Source organism: Maniola jurtina, chromosome 5 (genome assembly GCF_905333055.1).
Source record: "Maniola jurtina chromosome 5, ilManJurt1.1, whole genome shotgun sequence".
In the NCBI taxonomy this organism is placed as follows: domain Eukaryota; kingdom Metazoa; phylum Arthropoda; class Insecta; order Lepidoptera; family Nymphalidae; genus Maniola; species Maniola jurtina.
The window spans coordinates 10,143,751-10,161,214 of NC_060033.1; the positions used below are offsets into that span (position 1 = coordinate 10,143,751).

Below are 17,464 nucleotides of genomic sequence, written 5' to 3' on the forward strand. Positions count from 1 at the left end.
TAACTTTCGAACGAATCTACAGAGTGAAATGTGCACATTTCATACCATTTTTTAGAAAAAAAATTTACTTAGTATGATATTGCCTAAGCTTTTGCGATACTTAGTTCACAATTCCTCTGCAATCCTAGGTCCAGTGTAACCACTTATTATATCAAATCATAAATGCAATTGCTAAAACTTTTGAGTGCTGCAGTAAGCATGCTGTAAGTAAGCTCTATTCCATGAATCGTTCTGCATAACTATCAATTTAAAACACACACGTTTTTGCGTGTTCTTTATCAAAATTCATGAAATATTGCCTTCTGTGTATTTATTTTTCTTGATTGAAGGCCGCAATGATATAAGTAGGTAATGTATTTCTGCTAACAGAAAAAGGAACCCGATGTTGATAGACAAAATTATACCTAATATTATTTCTGTTGAGTAAGAAAGTTTCTTGCACATGTTCTGTGGAATCGCATATTCTTGACGAAAAGTCAACTTTAACCACCTTTTACAAAGTCATCTTTATAAACTTACTTATTTAGTAGCGGAAATGCGTTACGGGACAGCCGACGCGACGACCAGTAATGTGACAGAGTTTCTGGTAGGGTTTGAAAATCTGACTGTTTTGCAGCTCCGGAGTTGGGTTTGGTGCTAAGCGTTCCAAGTCCGGAGCACTGGAGTTTCCAAGCTTCATTAAAAAAAATTATGTGATTAAATAATGCGTTTGATTTGAATATTTCATATGTGAATATTAGTGCGTTAAAACAAATGTTCAAGTCTGTTAAAGCATGAAATACTTACCTAATACAAATCAATTAGAAAAATGAAAAGGGAACTTTATTAATTTCGACCCGGCAAAATTATCATACTTAGTAAGATTTTTCTTTTACATTTTTTTTCGTAATGTTTTCTATAGACGTAATTGGATAAGTTTTATCCTATTTTAAATATGCACAATTTATGAAGACTGTACCGTTTAGGTATGTGAACACTGAAAAAGCTCGACTTTTTTTCAAAAAAATATCAAAAAATATCAAAAAAAATATCAAATTCGGTTTCACAAACGAATGTGTAAGCTTTCTAAGCTCTGGAGTTACACCAAAACATAGATGAGGAACTGTCCCAATTAGCGCTTTTCCAATTTTTCCAACAAGCTTGAATTTGGTTTCAGTACAAAATCGCTTAGGTACTTACCGGCAGCCGGCATAGGACTTGGGTATTATAATTTCAACAAAAAGATTTTGTTTAAAAAAGTCAAGTTACGGTGAAAATTAATGCAACATGAATTAAAAAGCCTAGATTAATTATGAATTTATCTACTACTTACTTAATTTTTTTAGGTACATCATAATGTGGAACATTTCAGAATTATAAATAGTCATGTTTAATAGTCACAGATATGTGTTCATAGTGCTTAAAAAGAAGAGGATCTAATAATAATTTTGAGGTTCATAAAATACCTAAGTAGGTAGGTAAGTACCTACCTACGTACCTAATACTGAATTGTTTGTAGTTTTTCAAAATCCAATTGATTTTGATTGGTAATTGCTATCAAAAATGTACATTTTTCTAAGTGCCTTTTAGAAAAATTGTTCTCTATTTTTTTTTAATCTGAAACTTAAAAAAAAGTTCCATGTCAAATGATTCAAATAAAAGCATGACATAGGTACATTGCATAAAATATCAACAACCTGCTTCCCCATCCATCCCATGAAAAGGCACCAGCTGGGCGATTCAGAACACTTCGATAACATAACGAATCGATTCGATTCGGTATCGATCTCGAATCGAACAAATTTTATCGTGCAATTCAGAACGTTCGACAAAAGGATTCGATTCGATTTCGATTACGATACCGTTTTCGATAAGAAACATTGCGATTACATGTGCATTTATAAAGTATGTTATGTTACCAAAATTTTACTTGTTTTTAAATTCAAGTTAAACATTAAAAAATAACTTTTATTCATCTTGAAGGTAATTTAAGTCATTACTTAAAATGATAGCTTATTAAATTATTGATTTCGAGAGAAAAACATCGAAATGTACTAGTGAAGTTTTATTAAAGCTATCCTCGTAAATACAACACAAATGTCAAACATCAATTACGTCTGTCAATCAATGGCAAGTTTGGTTTTTTTTATTAACTGGTTTTACGGCTCTGGGTTCTAGCTTTTTTAAGCTCGGTGTTGTGATTTTTGTCCGCTGGTTTTAGGGTTTTGTACCCGAAGGGCACCAATGGGACCCTATTACTAAGACTCCGCTGTCCGTCTGTCTGTCAGCGGGCTGTATCTCGTGAAGAGTAATAGGTAGAGAGTTGAAATTTTCACAAAATGTGTATTTCTTGCCGCTATAACAACAAATAATATTAAATTTCAAAGTTTCAAAACTGTTGTTTCTTGTACGATGGTACGAAACTAGGTAAACAAAAAGATATCGAATGCCCTATAGCTTTCGATAAGTAAACATCAAAAATTATCGGACGTTCGACAAATATTATTCGGTTAGGTTGTTGTGAATAGCGTTTGATAGTTGTAATCGAACGATATCTACGTCTGTTCGATTCGGTTTCGGTTTCGACAATTTCACTGTCGATTCGGTTATTCTGAATTGAAAATACATTTTATCGAACGACAACTTGCCGAATCGATCGACAATTATGTTATCGAAGGGTTCTGAATCGGCCTGCTGGTAGGCAGTAAGCAAAAATATGATACCGCAGCACAATCTAATTCACAAAATAATACGTAATTTAATACAGAATAGCAAAAAATGAGCAATGGGACATCATGGAAAGCTGTACCCGCCTTTTCGACATGAGTGAGCGGGACCAGTATATTCGCTCGATGCCTTTATCTGAACCGTCTTTAAATTATACGTTCTCATAGCCTTGTAGCAGACCGGGCATTTTGATAAATGTCTGAATTGACGACAAGCGCAACAGCATTTTCAACTTTATCTCAGGATATTAAGCTTGGTTTTAGATTAATTAGAATCGATTATTGAGTCGTTTTAAGTCCGACTGGAAATTTAGTAATGGGGGGTGCTCGACACAGACACCGAAGTCGGGGTTTAGAATTTCAGTACAGCTTCGGATAGCCGCGAAGCACTGCTTTTGTTCAATACAAATTGTATACCGAGGCGATTTTTTTTTAAATATCCTACGGGACTATTATCGTCAGACAAAATACAAACCGGATCTTTTGACAAACCCGTCTTTAAAGATAGAAGCAAACATAAGTAATTTTTTTTGTATTATTTTACGGTTAAACAGGACTTTAGTGTAATTTTTTAGTGTTGTGTTTGTGTTATTTACGTGAAATGTTTGCTGAGTTTAATAATTCGGGTAAGTGAGGTGATACGGTTTGGAAACTGTGGTGGTGTGGTTAAAACGATGGCATGGTTTAATTCGTAGCTAAAGCGCATGCAAAAACAAACTCAAAATTCCAAATGTAGCGGGAATGCAGACGATAAGGCTGGAGGTAATTCGCAGTTTTTCAAAATGATTTTTATTACTAAAACTAATAAGATTTTAATGATATCTAATTGGAGTTTGCAAAACACTAACAATGTTTTTGGTTCTAAGACTTTTACTAAACATTTTTATCTAAATGATTTCAATAATTTTATAATTTCTATATATGTAGGTTTGCCACAACTTTAAGATTTACCAAGTTTTACTTCATCTTTTATTTGAACTACATGTATAGGTACCTACTGGTCACCTAAATGGATGAAGACTATACCTACCAAAATTATAGGTAGGTATAGTCTTCATCCTTTTCTCCAAAAAAACAGTAATCTAACTGCCCTTGTTTAAATTTCCTGAAATAGGTAGATAAGGAAATTCGCGCTCAAGCTCTACGTGGAACTTTGAAAAGCTATCAAATTTTTGCTTAGGTAGCTTTAGCTTTGAAAAGTTATATAATTGCGTAAAGTTAGTAGAGTTTTACTTTGAAAACTCCTGAAAATTTCAGTAAAAAAGGTTAAAATATTGATGTGGTGATTTTATTCGACATCCTCTTAGTCCGTACAAAACTAACTTAATTAACTTTAACTTTTAACTTTATTGGTCACCTGTCATATCAAAAGTACGGTTCGCCATTAAAATTAAGGACTAAAATCGTACTTTTGATATGACATTTGACACATAAAGTTGAAATGGCGCGTGAGAAGTCTTTTTTTACGCATTATACATTTTATACTCTGCCGTCGGGAACGTTCTGTTAAATTTATTTATTTTTGATTTGTTATTTACGAAGTTGAACCCTAACTTACTATGATTTATTGAATACGTTTAATATAATTTAAAAAAAAAAAGTTTACTCAGGTAAAAGCTTTTTTAACCGAAATTGCAAATTGAATGTAGCGCCGAGACCTAAGAACGGCACGGCGAAAAAATCTTTAATATTGTTGCACAGTTTTTACTTATTTCAACATTCTTTTTATATTCTATCAATAAGATAAATAGTTAGGGTTAATAGCGATTAGCGTTACTAAGATTTTCTTATTTGAGTATATTATTATTAAAATTAATAGATAATTACTATAGTAGGTGCGTATATTTCTTCTTTTACAAATAATAATAATCAACATTTTTTGGTTAAAAGTACTTTCGACTGATTTTTGCAGTTAAAGGCAGTTTTGAGCGAAAAAGAGTTTTGACTGTAACATAGATTTATGTAAAACGGCGACAAAAAATTTTGATACCTACAATGTCAAGTGAAAACATCATAGATACTGACAGATCGTACATATTACTTACCTATCGTATTAGGTGATTCCCCAAGTATTCTGTTCAAGATTCTGTGATAGGTAACTATCTACTCATATGATTCTATTTTACACATAGAACTACTTATACTTTTTCTACTACAGTAGGTAGGTAGGTTAGGTACATAATGTTCATCTATTTTTTTCGAATAGGTAGGTAGGAAACTCTAAAACCTCCCTCCTACGTGGGGAAAATAACTAGTAAGGTAAGTAGGGTAGGTACCTACTTAGATAAAGTAAAATTGTTTGTAATGAATTTATGAACGAAGGTGTTTATGAATTCTACGTTTGGTTTGTTTTAGTTTTTGCGTTTATTACGGTTATAGTACGGGCGCGTTTTCCCAAATATAATGGAATTTTTTCAACAATTATAATTGTTGAAAAATTAAATTTTTTATAAGTACAGTTTACCTGAACTTTGAAACCAGTTTACCTTGGAAACTCTTACCTATAGGAATCTTCTTTGAAGAAGCTCGAAAAAACCACCTTTCTCTGTGCGCCGGTAATCATAATCAGAGTGGTAGTAGCCTACTCAGACATATTTTTTGCTCCATAGAGCACTTATACATAGACGCACAGCTGATAGAGGAGGAAGAAGTTAGCTCTATGGAGACATTAAATCAACAACTACTGACAGTAAATCAAACGAACTTATAATTTTTTTAAATAGCCTTAACTTTATATGTTTATAACTTGAATGAATGCTGTCCCTGACGTAACTTATGATTTTTAACGGTCGATGTGGAATTTAACATGACATGGGATTTTTTATAGCATGATTGTCATAAAACACAGTTAGTTTAAATTTTATTAGATTGTTAATATACCTAATGGGAGAGATAATAAAATGTTAAAATGTATTTTTTATTAGGCAGATCGTCGCAAAATATTCATTTGTCTTTATTTTAAGTCTTGGAGAAAAAGGGAGTGTAGACTGTCGAGCAATACCAATCTACTTGGAATATGACATACTGACTACAATGGATGTATAGCGTACATAATAATTATGTAGGTATAGTAACTTATACCTAATACCTACTGCGAATGGCGAAAACCCATCAAACCATTCCAACAAAGAGAATTCTTGAAAAGAAGAAGCTTAAACCCTCTTACAAAGCTAAATAACCTCGGATTACCTACTTTTTTACCTTACTCTCCTAGATCTCTATCTTATATTAAGTAGGTACAATAGCGGCAGAAAATCCAAGAGTTTGAACCATAAATCTGGATAAAATGCTTATAAAATACATAATAAAGAGGCGTAGATAGGTGTTTATCAAAACATTCATCTACCTAATACAGAACCTGCTTCACAAATATACATCTGTCATCTAGGTATACTAGACATGGTTCAGGCAGTTAGTTATAAAATACGTTGTCCAGTACACAAAAAATGTTTCTAGTATGTCCATTATAGACTTAGAAAACTATCCCACCGGTGTGCACCAACCATAAATCGTTTCATTAGAAAGGCAATAATGCGACGATGCTTTTAGACCACTAAAACATGTATTAGGCACATTTTTTTTGTACTTACTAATACCTATTTATATTGTAACCTATTTTGGCCAGTCTTCTTTTGGTTGGCCGTATGCTAAAAACCGGACAAGTGCTAGTGACTCGTGCTCCGAGGATTCCGTACTTCGGTAATTTTTTTTAAATAAACAAAATTCTGTTTTAGAATATACAAGTAAAGCCCTTCCATATGATGCCCCACTTGGTATAGGTAGTTATCTTTGAAAATTGAAACACATTTTTTTTATATACCTAATGTAACCACAAATTCACGGTGTACGGATTTATTCCTTTACTTGTGCTATAAGACCTATCTAGCTGCTAAATTTCATGATTCTAGGTCAACGGAAAGTACCCTATAGGTTTTCTTGAGAAACACGACGGAAGGACGGACGGACGGACAGACAGACAGACAGGCAACAAAGTGATCTTATAAGGGTTCCGTTTTTCCTTTTCAGGTACGGAACCCTAAAAATCAAATTCACTACTAACTTTAAAAGTTCCACTTCTCTTGCTATTTTTCTGAATTTATAAGAATAAAGATCATACTTGCTTACTTAATGGAAATTAAAACAATCTGACATAAGCCGATGTAAATCCCATAAGATTGTTCATAGTGCATTTTCAGAAATGAAACCCTTGTGTTAATAACTTTAAGTGCCATAACTGCGTATTTGTTATGAGATCTAAAGTTCAATCTTTATAATTCTTTTCAAAACGAAAAAAGAATTTCCAGCTACCGTCAGTCGGCGTAGCACCTATTTAACTGATAGCTGTCGATACTGCTTTGCCACGTTTTATATCGATCATCATCACCATCATCATTGGCTTACTACATGAGCTCTGGCCTCCTCTTCGCTTGTGTAAAAACAAAATATGTATGTACATATTACTTACTTATTATTTTTTTACTTTTAGAGATTTTTGTATCGGAGGTTTTTTAAATTTTAAATTTAATTTCTTATCACGCTTTTTAAAACTTTTTATTTTGAAATGGAGAATCCACGTTACGCACTATCATGCCAGTGCGTCGCCTAATTAGATTTTTTTTGATATTCTTTCTGGTAATTCATTGGTTCAAAATTTATGAACCGAATTCTAAATAAATTCTAAGTTTAAATTATTAATGTGACGAAGGTAGGTATGTAGAGGTCAGCTAAGTAACAAAATGCAAACGACTGGAAATGAAAATCACGAACGTAAAACTCTAGCAATAATAAAACAATAACTTTCAAAATTCCCAAAGCTACCGTCGACGCATGAAATACACATACAGTCACCATTACTAGGTCTATACGACATATTCTTCAAATCATAGAAACACTTATCTAATACACAATAGGGGCTACAATGGTATGTGCGAAAATATTCGTGGTTTATCGTACTTGGTGCCATCTGCAAATACCCGGGCCTAATTAAACAAAGATAGGCAAAAAGTAAAAAATACAAAGGCGCACTAAGTCTTTGCCTACCGAAGCGTGGCGTGGTGGCGGTTCTGCGAATCTCTTGTACTTTTAAAACCAGACGCGTCGGGATTACTTAGCTTGGTCAAGCGTGCTTCTCGAAGGAATAGTGATGCTCAATGGTATAGGCAAAATATCGATATTTTGGATAAACTAGTCTACATAGCTCATACTTATAAATTATAACTTATAACAAAGAATGGGTAGGTAGGTAAATAGCGTAGGCCAATTTCTGCACTTTATTAATAATTTCACATTTGGCGTCTATGTATAATGTGAATAGTAACGTAAAATAATTTCACCTGATTCGATTTATGGGACTATGCTTTTGCATGTATCTGCCTAATTAAGCAACTCTCATCCTAATTGACAAACATTGAATTAGTAGCTAAGTATGTAGTTATTATGTTTTGAAACTCTATAAAAATTCATTTCACAGAAGGGAATGGCAATTGTTTTACGATTGGGTAATCAAATCTCAACTACCTAACTGAGCAGTTGGCTACTTGTTGAAAACTATAGATTTAAAAATTGTTTTACTTGTTAGTAGATTAACTAGCCACAAAGCCTTCTACCAGACCAGACTGGATATAATTTAGAACTCTGGAACCCTGGGAATCGAACCCTGGATCTCCGCTTACCACTGCGCCCCAGGGAGATCATCGTCTTCAAGAAAAGATCGATAGACCCGATCGACACTTTTCAACACTAGTGAGCTCGTGCCTGTAAAAAGAGGACAACGCACACTTCATTAATAAAAGGTTAAATAATGTCGAAGACGTCATATTGACTCCGTTCTCTTCAGATAAAATTTCATCTCAGATAGAATACTATGCAAGGTTTGAAAAGTAAAGTTAGCAACGGTTCACTCGGTTCACCAAAGCATTCGATAAAAATTATTTTATCGAATGCTTTGGTGAACCGACAGTTATGTCGATAAATCTAAATTTATAAAAAGAATAATATTAGAAATAATTATTTTTAATAATTTATTAAATTTAAAATAAGCCTTTATTAATATTTGTACTAGGAAGGACTAAGGACCAAATATACCACTAGTCCACTACTTGAGACCGGCCAGCCTAATGCTTTGCACCCGTGGAAAATTTTTAGGAAAATCGGGTCTTATCTTATATCTATACATCTAGAATTCAGCCCAGAAGTTTCCTTCATAATGTAGACAAAGATTACATACATTACATTACGCTTACGCTACATTATGAAGGAAACTTCTGTGCTGAATTCTAGATCCAAGAGTACGGGCTGGTCGTTGAAGAGTTAATCAGTGAGTGAACACTGTTCCTTTTACATATATATAGTATGTATTTAGATTTAAATAGCTAGGTTCTACACTACACTATTAAAATTATGCCCGATAATGCAAAACAGCCGTAAAATTTTTCATCTCAATCGGATGAGCAATTCGCGAACGCATAGACTCGACTCACAAGACAAACATTGATTCCACTAGGTAATTAAGTATAATATTATGTATTATGATTGTTGGTTGGTCAGTTTTCCCCTTGCTTTCCCTGCTAACAGCAAAAAATATATATTATTGTCACTGCAGACTATAGGTTGTTATTCTATAATATCCTGAAAGCGTTTTTACTAAAATAAAATTAGATCTAGAACTCTTAGTTCAGCTCTGTTAGAAGTTGACAAAGCTTTCTTTGTAAGTACCTACCTACTTATAATAGAATCATTGAAAACGCAATTGATCTAAGCAAAAATGCTATTTAGCACAAGCCAACCGGCGAGCAAATTTTTTTTTCTTATCTTTTTAAATTTGAAATTCGTGGCTACAACACCCGCATTGTGCGCGCGCGCTGCTCCGGCACTTCCAAGAATGATTTCGTTGAAACAGGACGGATATACTTAATCTGATGGGGTTAGAAAGGGATGGGATGTGGATATTAATTTTGTTTTTCTTTTCGTTAATCTGTGGCCACATGTGGCGATTGTTCTTGGACCTTATGGTCATTTGTTGTCTCGTTTATTTTGTCCCCCGTTTTTAGGGCATGGTTACTGAACTTTGGTGTTGTTTTAATTAATACGTTTCCTACTTGGGAATTTGATAAATATTTCGATGTTCTGATAGTAGAGTTTATAATAATATGTGATTGATGATAACACTGATTTATGGTAGAAAATAAATCATGAATTAACGAAATATTCCCCATATCCTTAGATTGAGGATTTGTCTTCTCTGTCGTTGCGATCGGATGCAGCGGAGACTAATCTTAGATTTCATCATAACATCTCTTACTTCTTTAACTCTATCTCTATAACCTTCTTAAATAATTTTTTAACTGAACCTTTTCACAGAAATCCTAATAATATTGTACCTACTGTTTGTTTGTGAATACGAATCAACAAATCTCAATGGTTAGATTTGGGCATACGAAAACGACCGGAACCGGCATATTAAAAATAATGTTTACAGTGATTACTCACGAAATAAATGGCCGAAAATACCGAGTGGGCTTAAACAATACATCCGTTTAAGACCCACCGCACAAAGGCCCGTACTGTTCGACACTTTGTATTTCATCAGAGAAATCTCAGCTAATAGATCTTAATTCAGATTTTGTCGTAAACCTATACAGTCGCGTCGGTTCATGTTTCAGCAAACATCCACTATAGATTTATGCAAGAAACTGAACAATGATTCTGAGTCAGTAAAGTTACCTTTAGATAGGTAAATCTTATTTCTCTCTCTCATCTTTTATTGAGATTGTTTAGTGTTTTGAATTATGTTTGCACCTGCGACCCAAGTTTTCAGTGAAGTCCAGTGACACTTTCTCTGGGCTTTTGCAACGCGGTTGTCGCGTTGATTGTGCTTACTGCTTGGGAAAGTTTAAACTTTTTGTTTGTCTAATGTCTATACAAAACTGTCAAAAGCAGACATTTTTCGTAACACAACTTTTCTTGGATGACCTCCCATATATTTTAAATAAAGTCACTAAGAGGCTAATGTCAATTTCATTGTAACCAGATAGTTGACTATCTAATCAGAGAAAACTTTCTGTCGCACTCACTAGGGACGCAAAATGCAAGAAGAAAATGACAAAATTATAAAATTTAATTATGATAACATACGGCCGGGCGTTGCAATACTAAGTAACCATCAATAGTATTATAATAATGCGAAAGTTTTTGTTTGCTGTTTTATTGGTGTGTCCGTTAATCACGTCTTAATGGAGCAACGGATAAACGTGATTATTTGCATGTTTACCTATAGTTAAAGACCTAGACAGTGACAGGCTACTTGTATCTCGGAAATTTAAAAAGTTCCCTCGGGATTTAAAAAAAACTAAACCCAGGCAAACGTAGTCTCGGGAATCGGCTAGTAGAATTTAAAGTTACACACGTTACTCGTTTACTACATATATTTTAAGTATAATCTCTCTCTATCTATAACACTTACCTACTTACTTTATAGGATAGGCATAAAAAAAATAGTATAATAAATAAAAAAATATATTATTACAGTATAATAAATAAATAAAAAAATAAATAAAAAATATATATTATTACAGTAAAATTATAAATTCATACGTTGTACCAGGAACTCAGGAATGTGTAAGAGGCCACCGTGATAATCATCTCGGTCCTTTCAACGTCCCTTATCTCACGTATCTTCGAGCGACGAATTTTTGTTCACCCAACTTTTATCACGATCTATTCAAAAAACCTTTCAGATTTGATATGGATTATGTTGGAATTAGGCAGATGAATTTGACACATTTTTATTGTTAAACACTGCACCAACTCTATCAAAAGATATTTCATTTTACTAAACCTAAAAATAACCTTGGGTTCCAAAAAATATAGATAAAACTAAGGATATCTAACAGCCGTTGCCCTACAATCTGCCGTATAATATATGACGCATAAAAATACTGAAAAATAAATAAAATCGAGTTCAACGCTGTGTAAATCTAGATTTCAAACCATTTCCAATAGATTGCCCATATTTTCAGATTTCCTATAACTTCCATTTTCCAATATTGGTTTCAACACCAGCGTTTATGGATAATTGCAACTATTTTTTTTAACCGACTTCAAAAAAAGGAGGAAGTTCCGACTGTATATGATTTTTTGTATGATATGCTATTACTCCCCCAAATATGAAGCAATTTTGATAATATTTTGTTTGGTAGATCATACTTCCGAGGTGGTCCTATGCCAGTTTGGTGAAGATTAAAAAAGCATTGCCACATGAGCCATTTAGTTACCTAAATGAGGAATTAATATTTTATGGGAATGTAAATCAGATATATCATTATTTAAATTATTTAAAGAGGTAAATTTTGTAAGTTTGGACGTAGGAGGTAATCTCCGTAACTAGTAAACGAGCCGATCCTGAAAATTCTTGCACTGATACATTGTACAATGTCAGCGACAGAGCTAAGTAGGTTTGCACCCGTCCATAGTCGCTTACACTGGTGGGTGTAAACCTGGCATTGTCTCTGTTTGTGTCTATTATAATTTAATAATGTTACTTACCAGGATAACTCAATTATCGTCACTGAATGAAAGCCGTCAAGCTCATATTTTGATTTTTGACATTGGTTGGTTTTACATTGCTGCTTCACTGACCGATCGTCAATAAGTAGATTGATAACCCTCCTTTGAGCTTCGCCGCAGTCGGGTTGAAATAAATGTCAAATGAATTTGATGGCTTTCAATCAGTGATGATCACTAAGTTAGCAAATCACCCCGCAGGGCACCATCTTACTGGGCTCAACATCACCGATCTCCCGGTTATCACCCGTATTATCTTATCACCCGGTGGACAGTGGTCACTTGTCATGTTGCCTTTGCTTCTTCTTCTTCTGCGACGTAACACTCGTGGCAGAGCGGTCGTGGTCATCACGAAGCAACGTCTTTGAGGTCAGATGTTATACGCCTCACCAGCATTCGCCACTTCTCCCTGCTGGCCGACAACCAGCCCTAGCTACAATTACATAATATTATCTTTGGTAACTCTTGATATGCCTACGATTGAAAATACCCATACAAACAATACGCTATTTAAAGTACCTAGATAATAATAATTATACAATGACGCATGCAAATGGCACATAATATCAAATGCAAAGATGCCAAAGGATAGATATCAAAGCGCCGACCTATGACGACTGTATCTATTATATTTCACTAAGTTTACAATATATGCAACTTAAATGGGTAAACAATTCCTTATTTATTAAGTCTAGCATTTAATTTGATATAAATTATTATGAAGTACCTACTTAGACATCGCTAAGGAAGCGCACTTTGTTGGCGATAGCGTTGTAATATTACATCAATGTTGAAATAAGTCTCCTATCTACGAGTAAGTAGAAGGAATTGCTGACTGACTGACTGACTGATCAAACTACTTACTGGACGGATCGTGCTTTGGCATGCAGATAACTATTAGGTATGACGTAGACATTCACTAAGAATTTTTGAAAATGCAACCCCTAAGAGGTTAAAATAGGGAATTGAAGTTTGTGTGCTCCGTGCCAACGTGTATAGGTATGTATATTATGATACTTATTACTAGATTTGTTTAGTGAAATAATCAAATCATTAGATTTCTTTAGTGAAATGGTCAAATTGAGTTTTTAACATTTAACGGAATGATTAAATCTCGGTTTTGATTATTTCCCTGCCACATAATAATATTATGGCACTGCAGTTAGTTGGATTCACTGGATTCACTAGTCAAGATCGCTAGCTAAACTTGTGACATCATCGTATTTGACGTATCGCGACCACCAGGGGAGCATAGCGTAGGTAATGTGTACCTGATATGGACTCTGTATAAACAGCAAAGTGCAACGCCTTGCATGTTCTGATAGCCTACTATCTTCATGTTACCAACTACAGAGGCGAAAGTTAAATAAATAAATCCTACCTAACCTTATAACCTCAAGCAAAATGAAATAGAAATTAAATCAAAGATTCAATTTTGTCAAACTTATACTAAAAATACCTACTTACTTTTGTTATTGTTGTGTTTTTTAGTTTAACGATGGCATAAGTTAAATTTAAAAATCTTTGACTATGACTTTGGCTTAATCTCTTGGGGTAGTAGGTAGGTATACCTACTTAAATTATTACTTATTATAATAATTGTGGAGTCAAAAATATACTTAGGTGAAAAAAAGAGAGCTCGATTCGTTCGATATGATATTTGATACTTATTAACTATCTACCGTGAAATTCATTAAATAGCCAATAAGTTTTTATCTGGTTACGGTGTAAATATCTCCGATACTATCTTTTCTTAATGTACAATTTAGATTAAAATCAGCATGTCCGTCTACATATAATAAATACTACCATAATAAGTAGATAGGACAAACTGGTTAAAGATAAGTAGACTGTTCCTTGACAGATCCGAATATACCTACCCTAGGTACATACATTAAGTATAAGGTCTATGTCCTACATAATTGTTTTTCTAATTTACATTTTTGATTTCAGTTATTCACAATACATTATTAGCTAAGTAGGTGCCTACCAATCTATCTACCTACTCTTTTACTCATTTGACAGTTTTCTCTATTTATTTCCATGATGCCATATTCTTAAATTTATTTAGATGGTCCTTGTATCCAACGATCTTTACGTTTGTACCTAGGTACCTACTGTTAAATTCTTTTTAGGATTCCGTACCTCAAAAGGAAAAACGGAACCCTTTTATAGGATCACTTCGTTGTCTGTCTGTCAAGAAACCTATATAGTCCAGTAATTCTGTAATATGAGATGGAAAGTTTTCAGAATGTTATGCAAATTGGTGGTTTTATAGATTTCGATGTGCTCTTTCCGAATTTTTATTTTGCCACCTCGTACCTTTGCCGCTCGCGCCGCCATCTTGGAAAAATGGCGCCCAAAAACAGTTTTTTCACGATAACTTTCATGTTTGTTTTTTTTTCATGTCAGCCATTTTGAAATTTTTATTATTTGTTGTTATAACGGCAATAGAAATACACATTTTGTGAAAATTTCAACCCTCTATCTATTACGGTTCACGAGATACAGCCCGCTGACAGACAAACGGACGGACAGACGGACGGACGGATGACAGCGGAGACTTAGTAATAAGGTCCCGTTGGCATCCTTTGGGTTCGAAACCCAAAAAAAAGGTCCATATTCACATGAGATCGAAACTGCGATGCAGTATATTTACTCTTATCTCTAGCAGAATTCTGAAGAGTATTAGTATTCTCTGAACGAAGTGATGGCTTAAATTGAAGGTGACTACCGTCTCCTGGAGATACCATAAAAAAAAATCACGCCACTCACTCTACCACATGGTGGTGTGGAAATGAGTTATTTAGCCAAAACGAGTGTTGGAGTGGACTTTTTGGCGCTCGTACACTGAAACTATTGAGTCTACAAAAAAGATGACTACACAAATTGTAGGAAATTGTATCTAGTTTAATTGTTACATAGCAATTTTTGTCGTAAAATGAATGGGAAAGAAGTTATCGTGAAAAAACTGTTTTTGGGCGCCATTTTTCCAAGATGGCGGTGCGAGCGGCAAAGGTACGAGGTGGCAAAATAAAAATTCGGAAAGAGCACATCAAAATCTATAAAACCACCAATTTGCATAACATTCTGAAAACTTTCCAGATAAGCCCCTTTTTGACGCCCAAATTACTGGGCTAATAGGGTAGGTACCTACTTCCCGTTGACCTAAAATCATGTTTGGCAGGTAGGTGGGTCTTATAGCACAAATACAGGAATAAATCTGAAAACCGCGAATTTGTGGTTAAATCATTAAAAAAAAATTAAAACTTGTTTCGATTTGCAAAGTAAGATATTTTTATGACAGGGTATTATATTCAGGTAAAGACCTGTACATTCTAAAACACATTTTTATTTATTTTTATGCATAATAGTTTTTGATTTATCGTACAAAATGTTGGAAAAATACCTACCCGAGTACGGAACCCTCAGTGCGCGAGTCTGACTCGCACTTGGCCGGTTTTTCTATTTGTTCTAAAGTTGGTAAGTATCTATCAAACATAGTATTGAAGAATAATTCCAATTTAAATAATCCTACCTACATACCTACTTACCTTTTTTTTAAATCAGTTTATTAGGTAAGTGGACAAATAGAGGTCCATAACAACTTTTATTGTGAATTAGAGGCAAAGTGGAAAAGCTGAACTAAGCTGAAAATAAAAAGCCTAATTTACCGCAATCCTTGTAGTGAAAAACTCTTAGCCATTTCTTAACAATGTCTGCCAATTTTTTTTTAGATGCACCTATGTACTCGTACCTAGTAGATAATAATTATATTTTATCTATTTATTGAGAAACGATTTTTAAAATCTATCTCAAACGACCGCGAAATCTTTAAAAAACTCACAGTTCACAAACAGAATATTTGAAAAGTTTAGATGCCTTCCATTATAATGTCGGATTATCTGTGGACAGCTGCGAAATTTGAATTACGAACATCCGACGTCCTATCTTCTTCTCGTACCGCCCAGCCCCGGCCACGCCCCACCCAAACTAAATTGAATTTCGAACAATTGACTAGGATAGCTCCTGAAATATCGCCTCTGTTAGTAACAGTATAAAGGTCTTATTGGTGTGAGTTTTCTATTGTACCAGAGTGAATTTGTTCTTTTGTTTGTCTATGGAATACACACGTAGCATTTTAGTTGCGTAATAATAGGGTATTTTACTCTTTTTTGAAAAGTGTCTCAATTTAATCCTAAGGTGATAATTTACCACTAGATTTTTTTTTAAAATTTTATTCAATCGATAAGTACCGAAAAAATGCATTTAAATTTTGCATTTTAAATTTTCGCGCGCAAGTTGACGAAAACGGTAGCTATGCACCTAGACGCCATGTTATGACGTCATCGGGATAGTAAACTAAACTCACAGAGTAGGCAGGAACTAGAGATCACAAAGTGGCACAGAGTAACTTTGTCTGTAAACTAGATAGTAAGCTCACAAAGTATAAGTACCTCCTAGAGATGACAGATTGACACAGTAATTTTGTCTCTATACTAGATTGTAGTCTGTGATAATAATAATTCTAAAGTAAACAACAACAAGCTGACGCGGTGATAAATTATTAAAATAATACAATTTAAAATGAGTTATTATCCATATCATTGGTGTTTCATTTTACGCATACAGTATAGAAAATTGTCTATGGTTCCCTTGTTTCCCATACATTAGGCATATCGTTCCATAACACGCTAGTTGATGAAAAATAAATGACTAATGTAAAGAAAAAAAACCATGTGCCTCACGCAAAGATGAAAAGTATTTTTAGATTGGGGAGCCTAAACTATTTAATCCATGCATCAATAATCCCAAATTCGTGCAGTTCGATTCTTAGGCCTTTTGTACTGTGGTCATGCAATTAGAAAGGGAAGGATTTACTGACATGATGACGTAGTAATATGGCGGGTACATAGGCGGCTAGCGGTTCGCATAATCGTTGCACAGATAAAAAAAAGTGAAAATTTCGAATTAAAATATAAAATTTATTTTATAATTTTGTGAACTGATACTTACACTTCCCGTTTTCTTATTGCCTAAACTATCGTAAATAAATATTTTTAGATCATTTCTCACTAGGTGTAAAATACCCTATTGCCCTAGGTTGTCCTAAAACTGTTTTCTGAGTATTGATGTTCATTGAATGTTTGAGGGCGGGCGGAAACTATAATTTTTTTGCCCGTATTTGATTGCAAAGA

At 34.0% G+C, this 17,464-nt stretch overlaps 1 protein-coding gene across 4 annotated transcripts in view; it reads left to right on the forward strand.

Annotated features, from left to right (window-relative positions):
* Nucleotides 1-3,080: 3,080 nt before the first annotated feature.
* The window catches only part of LOC123865651 (eyes absent homolog 2), a 48,116-nt gene continuing 33,732 nt past the window's right edge, over nucleotides 3,081-17,464 (forward strand). For 2 of the 4 annotated variants that reach the window (XM_045906839.1, XM_045906842.1), the window contains exon 1: nucleotides 3,081-3,467. Coding sequence is in view for 1 of the 4 variants with exons in the window: in XM_045906842.1 (XP_045762798.1) it covers nucleotides 3,447-3,467 (21 nt within the window). In the remaining 3 variants the exon portion in view is untranslated. Of the gene's footprint in view, nucleotides 3,478-17,464 lie in introns of all 4 variants that reach the window. The other 2 variants (XM_045906840.1, XM_045906841.1) reach the window with 2 other exon arrangements.